The sequence below is a fragment of the Babylonia areolata genome, chromosome 18 (genome assembly GCF_041734735.1).
Source record: "Babylonia areolata isolate BAREFJ2019XMU chromosome 18, ASM4173473v1, whole genome shotgun sequence".
In the NCBI taxonomy this organism is placed as follows: domain Eukaryota; kingdom Metazoa; phylum Mollusca; class Gastropoda; order Neogastropoda; family Buccinidae; genus Babylonia; species Babylonia areolata.
Window position 1 is genome coordinate 43776974 of NC_134893.1, and position 19172 is coordinate 43796145.

A 19172-nucleotide genomic window follows, 5' to 3' on the forward strand; every position below is an offset into this window, starting at 1 on the left:
CGCATATCACATCCAAAAGAAATGCCAGTCTCGCATCTACTGTTTATGAAGGCTTAGAAATATCCAGGTCAATCCTAAAATTCTCCAGGGTTTTTACCGATGCTTCATTGAATCGGTTTTAACTTTCTCTTTTATCTGCTGGTACAGAAGTTTAAACGTGAAGAACAAGAATAAGCTACATTGAGCAAAATTGTGAATGTGTCCACCAAAATAGTTGGAGTCCAACAAGAACCTCTGAATGACCTGTGCAAACGGCGTGTGAAAGAAAAATCAACAAAGATCATAAGTTATGACAGTCATATTTTTTCAAAATATTACGAACTTTTACCTTCAGGGAAACCCTATCGAATTCCCAAACTGAAAACCTTTAGAACCCAAATCAGTTTTATATCCCAGTCAGTTCATTTCTTAATGACAACTGACTAATAAACACACACGCATTTTAAAAATTGGCTCTACTGTGTGTGTGTGTGTGTGTGTGTGTGTGTGTGTGTGTATGCCAGTGTGTGTATGTGTGTGCGTGCGTGCGTGCGTGTGTGTTTGTGTGTGTGTGTGTGTGTGCGCGCGTGCGTGCGTGTGCGCGCGCGCGTGAGTGGATAAGTGTCTGTTGGGAGATCTATATCTATGTGTGTGCGCGCATGTGTGTGTGTGTGTGTGTGTGTGTGTGTGTGTGTGTCTCAGTGTATATGTGCAGGGGCGGGGCGGGGAATGGGGGGTTGTGTGTGTACGTGTGTGCGTGTATGTGTGTGTGTGTGTGTGCGCGCGCGCGCATGCAAGGTTGTGTGAATTATATAATTGTGCATGGATTTTAAATACTGCTGAATAATAACCGGTTTTAATCATATACGTCGTTGTTTTAAAAATAGTATGATATTTTTATCTGTTCTGTTACTGTGCTTATCGCGGCACTGGTTGATTTGTGATTATTGTATGAGATTGATCAGCATTAACTTTGTATCTATGTATTTTATGTTCCTTATGTATTAATGATGAATGACTGTGAAAGTATGTAATCATTACATGTATGTGATTGTTATCATTGCAAGAAAGATCCTTATCAACTTAGCCGCATTTCAGCATTTTATGTCTTTAATGGGTTTACGTTGAGTGACTGTGATTTTCGTGTATTGTTTATGTAAAATAACCACACATGAATTTCTCTTATTGGGATAATAAAGTATTCTGTACTAATTTTCCGAGCACGCATCATTTCCGAACCAACAACATGAGCAGAGATTTCTTCAAAATGAAGCAGTGTCATTCTGAGCCTTCCCAATACAGAAGACCGAAAATGCCAGACGTTACATTCATGGCATTGGAGATATTTTTCAACCCCTTTTGCTGCAAAACTATGGCAGTATGTGTGTGCATGCTTTCTTGTTTTATGTATATCATGGGAGCTGGTGTGTGTGTGTGTGTGTGTGTGTGTGTGTGTGTGTGTGTGTGTGTGTGTGTGTGAAAAATGTGCGCGTGTGTCAAATGTGTGTGTGTGTGTGTGTGTGTGTGTGAGAGAGAGAGAGAGAGAGAGAGAGAGAGAGAGAGAGAGAGAGAGCTGTGGAGGAGATACCGCCGTTTTCAGTGTGAAGTTTCTTCCAACTGAGAAATATATGCAGCATAAATGAAGAAATATTTTCAGCGGTTAAAAATGGAAATGAAGTAGATTTTCTCTATTAGTTTTAGTCAGTGCATGAATACACGTGCGTCAAAAATCGGACAGACTTCCGCCTCAGTTGTCTTTTCAGTTGTCTCAGTTCTACCCACATTCTTACTACAAACATGCGTCACGGTGTTTGTGTCTTTTTTCAGTTTGTTTTTGATCTCATTCTTGCCTTTTCTTTTATTCCCTTTTCCCACGCCTTTTCCTGCTTTCTCCTCCACTGTTTTATGTGTCATGTTTGATCTGTCACGTCAAAGCTGCAATTGGCTAAATAGCACATCACAAACAGGCCATGCTCAAAACTGAAAAACAACAACAAAAACAACAACAAACAAACAAACAAAAAACAACCAACAAAAACATCATAACTATAAAAACAAATTCCACAGCAACGATAAACAGACAGAAAGAACAAGCACATATAAACTGCTAATACTGCAGAATGAAGAAAATAGTAGCAATCTCCACTGACCACCAGCACCAGTACCATCTCTGTTACCACCTGACCATACGCTGATCAGTCTTCCGCGAAAGCAAGTATATTAGGTTTAAAAGCATGCTTATTCAATTGAAACAGAGTTTTGAGTCTGATAAAAAAAAAAATAATAATAATAATACACACGAACACACATATATGAACACACACATACGAGTGCATGCTGTCGGGCACGTGCAAACTCAGTGAGCACACACACACACACACACACACACACACACACACACACACACACACTGACACCGCCGCGCACACGGTGCGGTTCACTAACACACATGATACAAAAATGATCAGTGATAATAAGTATGATACTTAAAAAGCTCCCATCCTTGGCCATGGACCAAGCTCCAGTTAAGCCACTTTACAAACACCAAGTCATTTGCACAACATCCTGGACTGCCTACCTGGCGAGCCAACGGACGGCTTCAAGTTCATGTGGGTGGTCATCATTCGTTTCCATTGTCATTCAGCCAGGTTTCAGCCAGGTTTCAGCCACGCGCGCGCCCGCCCGCCCGCACACACACACACACACACACACCAGTTACAAGTAGTCATGTCGGTAAATTTTTACATGTGACTTTTTTTTTCAACTCCATGTAAGCAGCCATACTCTGTTTTCGGGTGTGTGCATGCTGGGTACAGTAAGTTTTTGTTTCTCTAACCCCCCCCCCCCCCAAACCCCCCTCCACCCACCGAACGCTGACATGGTTTGCGTATTTGATCTGGCAGTTCGTGCGTATACACGGCAAAGGGGTTCAGACACTAGGAGGTCTGCTCATAGTACGATGACCTGGGAGCCTCCGTTCGACTCCGAAAATTTTCCACATTCAACTCAGTAAAACCATAGGTGCGCCGAAACCGGGGATCGAACTCGGGAAACGGCTCGGGCAACTGAAGAATTCCGGCAGCACTCTGCACCATCGACCACCGCACTGGCATCTGTCCAATCACATCAGTGCTACAATGTGCACAAACCCAGCCCCATCCGAAACACTGCCACACACACACACACTCACACACATCTATCCTGTATCAGTCATGCCATCTCTTCCCATCGCACCCCCCTCCCGCCTCCGCCCCAACCCCCACGCGCGCATACACATTTTCAGCTACTCCCCCTGGCTCCCCGGCTAGTTCCTCGTCTCAGTAATATAACTTACCCAGCAGTGAAAGACGTTAAACTGAAGAAAGACACACACACACACACACACACACACACACACACTGGGGTGATGTCATCTCATATTTCCTGAAAGACACTGTTTCAACGGCTGAAACAGAATCGGGTCATGCTTTTTGCACGGATTGCACACTAAGTGAACATTCCACGAATATAGAGATGAGCATTCGATTGTGATAAGAAACTTGAGACCAGAACTGAGAGTGAATTTGCAGTGAACTCCGAAAGTGAATCTTCAGTTTACTCTGAAGCTGTTGGTCAGTCACTGTGATAGTGGAGATCCGAAATTGTGCACACCGACGACCATGCTGAATGGCCACTCCGTCACTGTGATAAACAGACAGACAAAGGCAGAAGGATCAAATCCCAGAAAAAGAAAGCCAAAATCAAAACTGGACTTGTTAGTATCACGTGTTGCCGCAGAGCTGAACGTGAGTACTGCCTTTATTCGGGCGTTCACATTATTGTATCGCAGTGTTCACTTGAATTCAGTCTTGAACCCACAGCCACACACCCACTAAACTGAACACCGAAATACTAACGAATTGTACAAGTATGGCGTGTGTCAGTCATACTGTGTGTCTCGTGTGTGTGTGTGTGTGTGTGTGTGTGAGTGAGAGAGAGACACAGAGAGAGAGAGAGAGAGAGAGAGAGAGAGAGAGAGAGAGAGAGAACACAATTGTATGTATACTTGCCCACGGTGTGATAACTGAGTTCACCGGGAATATTAATCATTCAATGTGGATTTGCAGAATCAGTGGACTCTCAACACATAACCAAAGTGAATCCATTCCTGCCATATAGTTTGTGATAAGGACAATAAACATAGTCCGATGGCCATGAACATCAACAACAGGATCTCTCAAGAAGCCTTGGCCTCACCAGCTTATTTTGTTGGTTTGGGGAAATAAGTTAAGCTCATGACATGAACAATTTCCAGTTCCGGTTATCAGAGCAAGATAACAACGAAAACAAGTAGATGTATTGAAATGCCTTTGCCTCACGCCATGTTTCAGGTCTGTTTTGTTTAAAACTGTTATAACACGTCCATGAACAAGAGTGTAGTGTTCCTGCTTTAATTTTTTTTTGTTCCATTACTTTTGAATCAATCATATTCGCGGTGTGTCCCTGAGTCAGCAACAAACTTTCTTCTTCAGCTTAACCAAGCATGCATTCTTTCTCTAAATAAATGGAAACTTTGTATTGTTTTTCTTTTTTTTTCGTGGCTTGAAAACATAAGTTGATAATAATGTCTTATTGTATTAACTTCTTGTTAAAACGGATTTCTCCATCACTGGTATCTTTCTTTCTTTCCGTAACACGAACAACATCGATTTGCCGATGACTCTGTCTCAAGGCCTGACTAAGCGGTTTTGGTTACGCTGCTGGTCATCAGCTTGGCAGATCTGGTGTAGGGTATATGGATTTGTCCGAACGCAGTGACGCCTCCTTGAGCTACTGAAACTGAAACAGTCGTAGTTCATGCATGCTGGGTATTTTCGTGTCTCTGTAACACGGGTTACAACTTACAGGATCTTTAATGTGCGTATTTCATCTTTTGCGTGCGTCTACACACGAAGGGGGTTCAGGCACAAGCAGGTCTGCACATGTGTTGACCAGGGAAATCGAAAAATCTCCACCCTTTACCCACCAGGCGCCGTTACCGAGATTCGAACCCGGGACCGTCAGATTGAAAGTCCAACACTTAAACCACTTGCCCGTCAATTAGTCTATGAAAATTGAAATGCAGACACTTTTCCTTCTTTCATTTTCTTTTCCTTCTTTTTTATATATACAATTTTTTTTTTATATTTCAAATTTCAGTTTCACAGAAGTATCACATCTGAGTTTAGACTATCCCAAATAAATGATTAATGCTTTGCACAAAGCACACGCACCAAAAAAAACAAAAAAAACAAAAAAACAACAACAACCCAAATATAATACAATAAAACTAAAAAGGAAAAAAAGAAAAGAAAGTTGTTGCTCAGTGATGCTGCTGGAAAATACACATTGACTTTGTCAGCAAAAACTGTAATGATGCACTGAGTATGTGTGCTTGTTTACATGATGTTGACTCTATGAGTGTGTGTGTGTGTGTGTGTGTGTGTGTGTGTGTGCTTTTGTCACTGTGTGTCTTGCAAACTTTAAGAATATAAATTGGATAGAGCTACAGAATACTTGACAGAAGAAAATCAAAATGTTGAAGTCACATTTTTCCTGTTTTTAATTTTTATGTTTTACTTTTTCAAACTTGTACTATCAATAGTATCATACCACTACAGCAGTACAGGTGTCAGTTATATAATTTGAAAAAGAAAAAGAAAACAAAAGATGAAAGAAACCATATCCAGCTTTAGCAGTCTGTCAGTGTCAGAAGAATGAAAACAAAAGCCTATATCTCTCTAGCTCTGTCTGTGTGTATATAGATAGAATATATGTATATGTGTATATATATATGTGTGGGTGGGTGGGTGTGTGTTATTATAATTTATGGTTTGAAATGTTTGATTTTATAGAGTCATGCAGTTGTGGAACCAATGCAGGTGGATGGAATGCCAGAAGAAAATTGCAATGTCGTAGAGCTGACCCAACAATATACAGTTGAAAATCCAACATTGGTAAGTCATCTACCTTTCAGTTATTTTTTTTTTCAGTGACCAGTTCTAAGATAATTTTTTTTCGAGCCATCTATGTGATATGTTACCAATACCCACATGATTATGTCACATGTGTTTAATTTTGATATTGAGTCAGAAAAGATCAGGAAATTATTATTTTACATCTTCATCTCCAAATAATACGATAAAAATCTCAAACCCAGGTAGTTAATTTGATTTGGTTGAAAATGTACTCTACAAGATGTGCCTTGTTTGGTTTCTGTGATTATTTCTTTTACTTTTCTTTAAATTTTTTTTTCCTGATTTTTTCTTTTTTTCTGAATTTTGTTTTTGTCTTGAATTCTGTTGTGGTAACACTGAAAGATAGGTGTTCCAAGCACAGGTAACTATATTTGTTGCTTTAAATTTGAAAGTTTGTTTTGAACAAAGTTTTGTCTTGCAGAGAATAGGGTTCTGATGGGGATTTTCTGATTTGTATGTAACAAACTTGTTGCAGTACTAGTATCATTATGTGATTTTGTTCTTTTTTTTTTTTTTTTTAGTATGTTTACCATCTTTTCCAGGAAAGTTGTATGACCATGACAGTGTGAGGAAAATAATTATTTTTGTTCTTTTAAAAAAATTTTAAAACATTTTGTGAGTGTGTCTGTACACAGATTTCTTCTTCTTCCATTAATGTTCAGCGGTCATTATTTTGACCATTACTAACTTTTTTTTTTCTTTTTTTTTTTAAGCGAAGCGCAAGTATGTGCTCTTAGTTGGAATTTCGTACTCATAGTCCTTATCCGTATGCCATTAATCATTAGTTGGGAAAAAAAGAAGGAAAAAAAAAAGAAAAAAAAAGAGAGATTTATAAACATAAGAATTTATGCTTTCATTTCCTTACATTTACAACTTATACAAGAATGTGCTGGCATACTTTGTGGGATTGTGGGGTAAATGACATCAGATAATGATAAGAAAAAGTAACTGGTTTTCTTTTCAGTTTCTCAAGGAGGCTTCACTGTGTTTGGACAATTCCATATATGCCACACCACATCTGCTAGGCAGATGCCTGACCAGCAGCATAACCCAGCACACTTAGGCAGGCCTTGAATATTTGCATATATATTTGTGTACCTATCAGAGGGGATTTCTTCTGCAAAATTTTGCTAGAGGACAACACTGATTGCCATGGGTTATTTTTCAGTGCACCAAGTGCGTACTGCACACGGGGACCTCGGTTTATCGTCCCATCTGAACGACTCGACACCAAGTTTGATTTTTCAGTCAAACTTGGGAGAAATTGTGAGAGCTGGATTTGAACCCAGACCTTCATGGACTCTCTGTATTGGCAGATAACCATCTTGAAGTTGAAAAAAAAAATGTCTGGGAATTAATGTATTTTTTTGTTTATGCAAGTTATTCAAAGGGAAAGTTTCCAGCGATTGCTCATGCTGTAGTTGTTTGGTTGGTTTGTCACTTGGTCATTCTTCTTATGCATTTGTACTTGTAGGGTACAACTCCAACATTCATTCATGTAATGCAATGTGACATTTTGTGTGCATGACCATGAAGGCAGCCATACTCCATTTTCCGGGACATCAGTCAGTCAATAGCAAAGCTTTAGTTCGTTTCAGGTTAGTTGCTTTGTCAGTCTTTCACTATCTTGAATTTTTATTTGCAGGATCTGGAGCAGATTGCTACCCAGTACTCTGGGCTGGCACGTTTGCAACGTTTGATGTATGTAGCAAACCACTGCCCCATTCTGAGGATAGAGGCACTTCGCACGGCCATGACATTCGTCATGGGCACTTTTAACACCAACTTGTATGGAGATATCCACCGCAAGCTGCAAGATGCCATGACTGAGTAAGTGAGGTGGTTGTAAGATTTTGTGTGTTGAGTAGATTTTGTCAGCTTTATTATTGTCTCTCAAGAGAAATTAACATTTCTGTCAAGCAGCCATCAAGTTGAATCATATATAATATGTGATTTTTTGTTGTTTTTTTGGGGGGTTTTTTGGGGGTTTTTTTTTTGCTGCCCCATCATCTGCACCATTTCAGTGGTATTACTCCCACACCACTCATTTAGATTCCCCCATACACGGCCACACCCAGGTTCGTCCGTCTCAGTTCCAGCATCGGCAGTCCACATGGAACCATCAGTGTTAGGTCGCCAGGAGGCCACACACAAGAGGAGAACCTGCACTGCTGCTGAGTCACTTCGGTGGTGTTCAGTGGTGCCTGTTCTGATTTAACGTACTTAGGACACCACATACTAAGCCCTCTACTAACAACAATAATGGCTTAGTCACGGAGCCAGACTGAGAGAGCGTCCCCCCCAGAGTGGAGACCGCCACCACGTCCCTCAAACAAGTCCCCTATGAATCTGCCGACACTGACAACATTGACAGGACTCACCCCAAGCATGGAAGTGGAGGGGTATCGAAACTGAGGTCACCATGAGAGCAGGGCATGAAAGGCCACAGACTTTGAGGCTGTTTTGTTTATATTGATGATGATGGAGGATGACGATGTTGCTATGGAGGTCCATTTTGGTTTGGGACTGCGTGACAAGGCTGTACTCTACACTTCCTGTCATAATGATATCCTGGCGTTAACCAGGCCCGGGAGATAGACACTTGCAGTGTTGGTCAGGTAATTAGAGCAACACACCCAAAGACGCATCCTTGAAGTGGATGACACTCGACTGTGTGGTCCCAGTCTCCCCATTTAAGCCCACAGCACACCCAACTCTGGGTAGGAGGCGGCCACAGGCCAAAAAACCCACCTCTACTGGGATTCGAACCCGCGTCCTCCCAGCCGTCAGTCCGCGACGCTAACCACTTCGCCATGGCAGCTGGTAATATGTGAATTTTAATATGTTATCTCTCAAGGGCAGCCATCAAGTTGTATTGTTATATATGTGTGTGTTTAAGTGCCTTTAGTTTAAGATGTTCATGATTGCTTCAATACTTTGCGGCTTTTTGTTTTTGCCAGGGGCAGTACTTTGCCAGATGCAGTGGCCGGCACAATTCCCCCGCTGGATGTGCCATGGATGGAAACCACAAGCAAGAAAGCAGCCTTCAAATTGGAAAAACTGGACACTGATCTGAAAAACTACAAGAGCAATTCCATCAAAGAAAGCATAAGGTGAGATCAGCTACAGGTTACAAGGACAGAATGTCAGAATGTTTTCTGCTGTTTTGATAATCGTTGGGCATTATTGGTGGTGTTATTCCATCAGTTGGTTCCATAAGATATTTCTGGAAGTGTTGTTGTTCCATGCTTATTTGTTTGCTTGAGTTTTATGTGCAGTAATAAATAATAGAAAAACACGAGAAGAAGTAATAATGATAAAACTCCTTTCATTCATTTATGATTACACAATTTTGTGTTTAAAAAAAAAAAAAGGACACTTGAAAAGTTAGTCATTGAAGAGATAATACAAAGAAGTGGAACACTGTTACAGAGTTTGTCAGCTTTCTGTCTTCTGCAAGAAAAATGAAATAAATTCATTCATTGTCATTACTCAGTAGATTGACTACTTGGGGTAGATTGACAGAATATGTATAATCTTAAATAGATATGTGCCTGTGTGCTTACTTTTATTGTGCACACAAGTCATAAGTTCTTTGTGTGTGTGTGTGTGCATATGTTTGTGTGTGTTGCATGTGTGTTTGTGTGTGTGTGTGTGTAGGTGTGTGTTAAATCTGTATGTGCTTCTTTGGTTTCATGGATGTTTTTGTGTATGTGCTTACATGCATTTGTATGTTGCAGACGAGGCCATGATGATTTAGGAGATCACTACTTAGAATGTGGGGACCTGACAAATGCTCTCAAGTGTTACTCTCGTGCACGTGATTATTGCACCAGTCCCAAACACGTCATCAACATGTGTTTAAATGTCATCAAGGTAGGTAGCATCCTTTAAAAAAAAGTTACACAGGAAACACTGAACCATTAATAAATATATATATAGACAGGGGGATAGTTTTTCGATGTCTGATATTGGTTTGGTTGGGCTTGTGTGCAGTGTTCATGAATATGTGTGAGTGTATGGTTGGGAGGGGTGGTGGTGGGGATACAACATTCTTGTTGCCTCATACTGTTGGTTCATAAGACATTTATTTTTTGGTTTTCAGTATTGATATTGTGGTTATTACTAAGATTTTATCTTTTATTATACTTTGTTTTTATAGGTTTAGTTGTCAGTGGATGTCTTGTTTTCTGTTTCAGGTTAGCGTGTATTTACAAAACTGGTCCCATGTGCTGAGCTATGTGAACAAAGCTGAGTCAACACCAGAAGATGTGAGTATGTTGTCATATGTTTAATATGCACATGTGTTGGATTACATGACATTTGGAAAAAAAAAAAAAAAAAAAATGGGGTCACACGACCAAAAAGCAATGTTTCAATGATAGTCTGATGAACAAAATGTTAACATGGGAAATAGTTTATGTATAATTTCCATGTGCTGGCAGAAATGAATTGCAGGAAATGCATTTTTGTAATATAAGGATGCAAGTCTAACAGATTAAACTGGATTTCTGGATTAAAAATACCACTTTTTTTTCAATTAAATTAAATTCTGAATGTTTTCTCTGTTTAAAGCACTTGAAGCAAAAAATTTTCTTTGGCCCATTCACATGTTTGTCAACTGATATCAAAATAGAATGATGAACAAATAAGTAACTGGAATTCCCTTCTCTGATCACCATGCACACATCAAATATTTAAAAAGAAAACATTCAGGTTTGAAGACATTTCAACTTACAGGTGAAATGGTAAATGAAAACTTGTACACCCGTCCCAGAATATTTTGTTCATTTCAATCATCATATGAAAGGAAAGTATTCAGTAACATGATTTCAACATTTCAAGACAGAAATGAAATAGAAATAAACCAATAACCCATAAACCCTTCCCTTACCACTTTGCAGACATCAGGCATGATGTGAAAGAAAAATAAAGACAAATGTAACATTTTAAAACATGAAGTTGAAAGTCCTAAAACTGCCGCTAAAATTACAAGCAGACAGTAACCCTTCCCACACCCGTCCAAAACAAAACTCCAATCATTCGTGCATAACTTTTGGTGAATTATGACAACAAAAATTTTGATTTTTATATAGAAGTTGATTGTGTTTTACATTGATGTGTCTTTGACCCATCCTTTTTTGCTGAAACGCTGCTGGCAGTAGCTGCTTTTGAAACTGTAAAACCAAATGTATTTAGCAGGGCATGTCCAGAGAAAGGAGACTATTCTGCAAAAAAAAAAAAAGAAAAAAAAAGAAAGAAAAAGTTTCATGCAGTCATAATGTGCACTTAGATAATAAACATCCTGGTAATGTGAAAAACAATCACACTGGTTGAAAAATAGTCAAATGGCTTTGATATGGATGGTTCCAGACAGGGGGGAAGGAGCCTGGCCAGAATGTGATGAGTCGGCTGAAGTGTGCTGCAGGCCTGGCCCACCTGGCCAACACCAAATACAAGACAGCTGCCAAGCACTTCCTGCAGATCAGTTTCGATCACTGTGATTTCCCTGAGGTCAGCATCCTGCATTTGGAGCTCAACACTGTCAAAGTCTCCACATCTGAGATGAAATACTGAATGATGCTCTCTCTCTCTCTCTCTCTCTCTCTCTCTCTCTCTCTCTCTCTCTGTGTGTGTGTGTGTGTGTGTGTTTATATATAATTGATAGATTCTTCTCTAGTCTGCATTTATAATCGTCTGTATGTCTGTCTGTCTGTTCACCTTCTTCACCACTCAGTTTATTCACTGATCACCTCACTCTCTGCATACCAAAGTTGTTGACAAAAACCTTTGGAGAACACTTCTACACAGTGGAAAAATATGTACTGTGAAATATTAGTCACATCAAATCGACAGTTGCTTTTAAGAAAGTGTTTAAAAGCACCTGTTTCAACTGCACAGCCCATATTTATTTGAATTATTAATCCCACCTCTCAACTCTCCCTTCTCTTACCCCTCCGTATACACACTGCTAGATCTTTTTTTTTTTTTCACACAGGCATGCGGGCGCACACGCGCACCCCCCCCATCCCCCCCAATCTCCCCCCCCCACACACACACACACACAGAGGCCCAAATCACCCACCCAGGCACTCGACCCATGTTTTTGTTTCTCTTTTATTTACTGCAGATTTTACTTGCTGTTTATGTATTTTACATGTGTGATTATTATTTAACTTGTGAACTGATTTGTGAGCATGATGAAAAGGTGTGTGTGTTTGGATATTGTATGTGGGTTTGCCATGTGAACTGGCAGGGGTAGTTAATCATGCTTGATGTCTTCAGTTCCCAGGTTTTATGTTTTTAGCTTTCAAGTAATTAATGTCCACATTGGTATATATGGATGAACTGAGAACTGTGTGATATATGCAGATTTATCTTTTTACATTTACTTTTTTTATAACTTTGCTTACATTTCATTGGAAAGCACAGTGAGAACAGGGTACCATGCTCAGCAAGACCCCATATTATTGATATTAATATTATATTGCTGTTATCATAATTTGTTTTGTATGAGTGGTGTATGATTTGCTTTTGTTCTTGTAGATTTTGTTTTGTTTGTTTAAATTTTGGATTTATTGTCTGCAAAACTGAGAAGAAAAAAAAGTAGGATGTAACTGTAAAGTACTGCCTTTGATCCTTATATTTTTTGAGTGAGTGTTGTAATGCTTCAAAGATTAATGGTAATTGAATATTCCTTATTATGTAATGTTATGGGAGCAATATTATGTGAGTTTTGTTTTCATGGATTGAGTCCTCATTTTTCTGATATAATGAACATTTCTTTCCAGCTTCTCTCTCCAGCCAATGTGGCAACCTATGGTACTTTGTGTGCTCTGGCTTCATTTGACAGGCTTGAACTACAGAACAACTTCATAACCAGCCCGTGAGTGGGAATAGTTGCTGTTTACTGGGATGTATATCTGTGAACCAGAGTGAAGTTGTTTATGTGCATTTGTAAAATATTGTGAATCATTTAACTTGATTGAACGTTAATAGTTATGTTCTAAGGAGTGTTTATGCTGTATACTTTTATCTTACCGGTCATGCACAAGGTAAAAAAAAAAAAAAAAAAAAAGAAAATCCTGCTGATGTTACAGACAGTGCAGTTTGTTTTAGTCATGGCCATTTGTTTTTCTTCTTGTCTTCCTTATTTATTTATTTTTTTGTTATTTTGTTAATTGTTTTTATATTTGTTGACCATGAACTTAAAAACTGTTAAAAACAAAAAGAAAAAAAAGAAATGATTTAAGTATGTAACAAACAAAAGATAAAATAAATAGTAACAATATCGCATCAAAATGACGGAAAAAAGAAAAAAAGAAAAAAATCAGCAGCATAGAAAGGTCAGACTGTTTGACCCATGAGCCTGTCCCCCACTTTCAGTTCCTTCAAGCAGTTCCTGGAACTGGAGCCTCAGCTGCGGGACGTCCTGCACAACTTCTACAACTCCAAGTATGCGTCTTGCCTCAAGATGCTGGCTGACATCAGGGACAACTTGCTGCTGGACATCTACCTGGCACCGCATGTCCCGGCCCTCTACGCCGAGATCAGGAACCGGGCCCTCTGTCAGGTTAGGGAGCATCATGCATGTTGGGCCTGTTGGAAAGTCTCCGTGCATTTCTCTGTGTGTGATTGTTTCAGGTTTAGGTCAGGGAGCATGCGTGTTGGGCCTGTCGGACAGTCTCTGAGCATTTCTCTGTGTGTGATGGCTTTGGGTTTAGGTCAGGGAGCATGCGTGTTGGCCTGTCGGACAGTCTGAGCATTTCTCTGTGTGATTGTTTCGGACCTTAACCCATACTGCATGGGATGACAGTGCGACTGGCACACTGTTGCTTTGCATTCTGCAAACATTGTACGTTTTCAGAATTGTTGATTTAACATCAGAATTTGAGGGAAAAAAAAGAACGAAAAAAACGAAAAGAAGAAAAAGAAAATGAAACATTCTCCCCCAGACATTTGTTTATAAACTTTATCAAAATGGTGATATTTTTGAAAAGTAATTCGTAAAAGTTGTTTATAAAGGTAAAGTGGGGTTGTCATTACTAAGGAATGATTTTTATAGGCATTTCTTAATATGGAAATGACCATACTACAATTTATTGTGAAATGGAGTTCAGTCAGCTTTGATGAGCTCTCTTGAAGTTTTTTTTTTTTTTTTTAACTCTTGAAGTTAAGACTCCAGTGAAGAAGTGAATTCTAATTTTCCTCATTCACAAGTCTTTTGTTTTCCATTTACTGTTTCAGTATTTTAGCCCCTACCTGTCAGCGGACATGCACAAGATGGCCTCAGCATTCAACACAACAGTTGGAGCCTTAGAAGATGAGCTGATGCTCTTGATTCTGGATGACCAGATCAATGCTCGTATCGACTCGCACAACAAGGTGTGTACCTGCTAAACTGCATGAAGGAATCCTGTAAATCGTAACAAGCCACCCTTTCCATTGGTTTAAACAATTTTTTTTTTTTTTTAATTGGAACATGAACCTTTCCATGAAAAGGAATTCAGTGGGACCCCATTTGCTGTCATTGATGTGTTCAGTATTTCTGGTCATCTGTCCATTCCCCATGAGGGTTGTTAACTGCCCATGTCACAAGTGATTGGAGCAGGCGGGCCCGTCTTTTCACTGTTAGCCGCGCGAAATTTGGCCAAGCAGAGCAAACCGATAGGCCTAGTTTGCATCAGTTTGACATGGTAAGTATATGTAACACCAAACATGGAGTATAATACAAACTCCTCCTATATATATTGATTCTGCAAGTCTGGACCCTCTCTCTCTCTCTCTCTCTCTCTCTCTCTCTCTCTCTCTCTCTCTTGTATATGGATATGCGAGTTGGTTTCATATTCTATATACACCAGTTTTGCTGGGTGATGGGTAAGAAAGTGTTTGTCACAATGTCAGCCATTCTTCATACATTTAAAAAGTGTTTTACAGCTTTGTTTTTTCATATGATTTACAGATTCTGTATGCCAAAGACATAGATCAAAGAAGCAGCACTTTTGAAAAATCTCTGGCTGTTGGCAGAGACTATCAACGAAGAACGCAGGTAAACATTTTTTCTTTATGTGTTATTTTCTGAACTCTTGCATTTTTATATAGAATATGTAGTAGAGGTTTAGACGGACAAGAAAAGTGTATGTCTTTGTGTGTGTGTGTGTGTGAATGAATTTATCAGATTCAGTGAGTTAAATTCAAGACTGAGATGGGATGGAGAGAGAAAAGGATCAGTATAATTTACGTACATCAGTCACCACAGATACACTTCAGGATTTCAGGAGTTCACACAAAGAATCAAAATGTAGGATTGCAAGAATATTTTTGATTTTATACACATTTACCCCATCCACCCTCAGACATAATTGTGGTTTACTTTCGTGTGATTGTTCTTGTAAAAATACAAAAGCTTTATCTTTTTCCTGTGGTAGGTCTCTGTGGTATTTGTGAAATAAACCATTTCAGATTTTTCAAAAGAAAAAAAAACACTTTCTGTTCACTTTTCTTTTCCAATCTCTGCTACCCTCTCCATCCCTTATTATTTCTTTCCAGTTCTATTTCACTTTACCAAGGTCTGTACAGGGTGTACAATGACAGACAGCTTGTTACTGTATTTCATCCATGATGCCCCAGTGAGGAGATATGTGCATGCTGATGTTTTAGTGAGGCGTTGACCATGCTGCCTGTGTGTGTTTCAGGCTCTGATCCTGCGGGCAGCAGTGCTGAAGAACCAAATTCAGGTCAAGCTGAACACTACTGAGAAGAACAGTAAAGCCTTCATGTCCTTCGAGTCTCAACAAGAGTCATGACGGATCCCAGCATTGTCGTCATTGCCGCACAAGTCCTTGTCCTTCACTGTTTTCCATCATCATCTTTACAGGCCCTAGCCTGTTGTTGTCTGTAGAGGCCCTTGCCATTTATCGACCTAAGTCCTTGCCCATCATCGTTTTGTCAGGTCCTTGCTCATTATCATTCTCACAGGTCCTTGCATCATTGTCCTGACAGGTCCTTGCCCATTTTTGACCTTACAAGTCTTCACTCATCATTGTCCTCACAGGTCCTTGTCCAGCATATTTTCAGATCCTTGCTCATAGTCATCCTCACAGGCCCTTGCCTATAGTCCTTACATTGTTCATTACAGGTCCTCGTTCATCATCGTCTTGAGGTCCTTACCCATCTTGACCCTGTCAGGTCCTAGCCCATAGTCATCCTTTCAGGTCCTTGCCCATTATTGACCTTACAGGTCTTTTCCTGTATTTGTCCTTACAGGTCCTTGCCCATTATTGACTTTACAGGTCCTTGCCCACAGTGGTCCTAACAGGTCCTTGTCCATCATCCTTTCAGGTCCTTGCCCACCGATGTCCTCACAGATCCTTGCCCATCATCATCCTTGCAGGTCCTTTCCCATAAATGTCCTCACAGGTCCTTGCCCATCATCATCCTTGCAGGTCCTTTCCCATAAATGTCCTCACAGGTCCTTGCCCATCATCATCCTTGCAGGTCCTTGCTCATAAATGTCCTCACAGGTCCTGTGCCTATCATCATGATTCATCCTTTTAGGTCTTTGCCCATCATTGTCCTTGCCCATGATCTTTTCAGTTCCTTGTCCGTCATTGTCCTTACAGGTCTTTGTGCACCATCCTCCTCACTGGCCCATGCCCTGTCTTATTGTTCTTACAGGTCATAGCTGGTTATCCTTCCTACAGGATGTTACCTTCACTGTTCTCATTATTATTCATACCAGTCCTTACCCTTGGATGTTCTTATCATTGTCTTTACAGAAGTTCAGATGAAAAATGTGAGTGTATTCCTGAGTGACAAGACTGCAAGTTTTGTGTTGAGTGATGTTTTCTGACTTGTTCAGCTGCCTCTGCCTTCCTTGCAATTTTTTTTTCTCAACTTAAGTGCTTATATTTGTGTTGTTTGACATGTGTATGAAGTTAATGGATGGAAACTGTTGTGTCAATGTTCTCATGCATATATTCCAGGAACCCTTTGAAAAAAAAATAAAAAAATCCATGCTTTGAAATTGGTATTTAGGGACTATGAAGGAGATGCTGTTGTTAATTAGTATGAATGACATACCCAGGAATGAAGGGAAATAAGGAGGATGGCATATATGATACAAGCAAATTTCTTTAATGTTTAGTTTTTCTTGAACACATACCCATCATTGCTTTGAGCCAGGTCCTTATGCGCCTTCTTGGCCATAAGTCCATAAAGTTAACTCTTTTGTAAGAACAGGATACGTAGTTATGCCAAATCAGGGGAAAGAAAATGTTCATTGCATGCTTTCATGTTTAAGATTTGCATAATTGTGTTACCAATTTATGTTGTTGATGATGATGCTTCAATGAAGTTCAAGTTTTGTTTCGAAATAAATCTGTTTGAATAAAAGTATTTTGAACTGTCTGGTTGTAGTTGTATGATTTGTTGTGTGTACTTTGCCCTAATGAACATATCTTTTTAATGTACATTATTGGAATGAGGGCTCTCGGGAATGTCTAAATAAGTCATGAATGTGAAAATGGTAAGACCATTTCTTGGACTGGAAAAGTCTTCATGGAAATAATGTATTGCCCTACACAAGTTTTTGAAAAGTATTGGAATTTCCATGAGTATGATACCTTGTTCACATATCATCCAAGATCTTCAAGATAAATACATGGGGAAAAGGAGTGGAGGTGACAAAATACGTTGACAACATTCAAAACCATAATGTAGTCTACTAACACATGAATGTTCATGGCAGAAAACATTAATGTATCCTTATTCTTTTTATCATTATTCTATTTCTTTTGCTGTGGAAAAGAGTGATTTTTAAGAAGCTGAAATTAGAAGGAAAAAAAAAATCACCACAAATTTGATGGGTTCATGAGTGTTCAGCCATGTTTAATCAACATATTGGGCTATAATCAGTTTAAAGAGTAACTGCAGTATATGTTAACAGATTAAAATTTGGAATATGACATCTGCTGTGAGAAAAAGACTTGGAGGTATCCAAGTTTTACTTCTGAAAAAACAACAATAACTGTTGGACCCTGCCAATAGAGATACTTTTTGCATGCTTGGTGTTGCATCAAGTGGGACATAGGCCTATTTTCTGAATGCTGGAGTATTAAATCTGATACAGACTTTTCCTTTTTTCAAGCTGCTGTCTCTCTTCTTTTTCCTTTCCCTTCTATTATTTCCCCTTCACCACCTGTTTCCCTTGCAGCTCACATCGTGTAGAAATCTTAATGTGAATTGTGTGTGCATGCCTGCATGCATGTACATTTACATCAACATGTGATTATCATCTGAGGCACATACAACATAAGTAGTACTCTGAAGAAGTTCTCTGGATGGGATGTTTGGAAGCAGCTCAAATGTTTTTCGGTGAAATAGTATTGACAGTATCTTGTGCCATCATGGAGCACAGAATTCTCTCCTTTCAACTGATTTAAAAATAAATTATATATACAGATTGTGTGAGTGTGTGCCAGCAGGGTTCCCAGAATCCTTTGATACAAGCTTCTTGCAATGTGATTTTCTTGTGGTTGCATAAAAAAATCATGGTTATCATATATATTCATACTTACCAAAAATGAGGGGAATGGGTCTATTTTTAGCATGATTTTAATGTACATGAAGTAGTAATATCCTTTTGGCTGCAGAAATGGGCTGCCAAATGCACCAAGACACTGCACAATTCCACACCAAGATCTGACACGGAAAGGGCTACGATCACGTGGTTTCATATCCTTAAGTTTTGTCCTTGTGACAGAAGATGATTCTCCATTGAATGAGAATCAATATCTTGGGAGGAAGAGGGGAGACTTTCTTCTTTTGATCTGGATCTGTTATTTTGTCTTCACAACAGCATATATTTGCAGCAAAAAGCATCACAAGTTGCAACTTCCCAGATCATCTTCCCAGCTGAGTTTTGACAGTTGTGTAAAAAACAAAACAAAACAACAAAAACAAACAAACAAACAAAAAACTCAACCTTATCTACAATGTTTTGTATTATTTTGAAGCCAGCAAGGTACTGCTTTTTGAGTATATTGTGCATCTGCTGATGTTTAGAATATCTTCCATGAGTAGGCCAGTCTGGATTGTTAGAGACACTAAATTCGTAACCGTTGCTCAAAATTGACTACAAGGAAAGGACAGTCAATAAAGGTTTGAAGAAACTGAGATACCCTTTGTAAAGGTTTA

At 39.3% G+C, this 19172-nt stretch overlaps 1 protein-coding gene across 1 annotated transcript; it reads left to right on the plus strand.

The window, feature by feature from the left end:
- Positions 1 to 4277: 4277 nt before the first annotated feature.
- LOC143292803 (COP9 signalosome complex subunit 1-like) lies at positions 4278 to 17384 on the plus strand. The gene is made up of 12 exons (XM_076603388.1): positions 4278 to 4349; positions 5853 to 5954; positions 7621 to 7805; positions 8936 to 9088; positions 9716 to 9851; positions 10175 to 10246; positions 11349 to 11489; positions 12767 to 12861; positions 13362 to 13548; positions 14223 to 14360; positions 14938 to 15024; positions 15671 to 17384. Exons 1-12 carry the CDS (start codon positions 4323 to 4325, stop codon positions 15779 to 15781), a joined length of 1434 nt encoding a protein of 477 aa, XP_076459503.1. The 5' UTR covers positions 4278 to 4322; the 3' UTR covers positions 15782 to 17384.
- Positions 17385 to 19172: the final 1788 nt, after the last annotated feature.

Coding starts and splice junctions, on each gene's coding strand:
- LOC143292803 (XM_076603388.1), top strand. CDS start 4,323: ATGCCTTTGCCTCACGCCATGTTTCAG. Junction 13,549..14,222: donor GGAACCGGGCCCTCTGTCAG/GTTAGGGAGCAT, acceptor TTACTGTTTCAG/TATTTTAGCCCCTACCTGTC. Junction 15,025..15,670: donor ACTATCAACGAAGAACGCAG/GTAAACATTTTT, acceptor TGTGTGTTTCAG/GCTCTGATCCTGCGGGCAGC.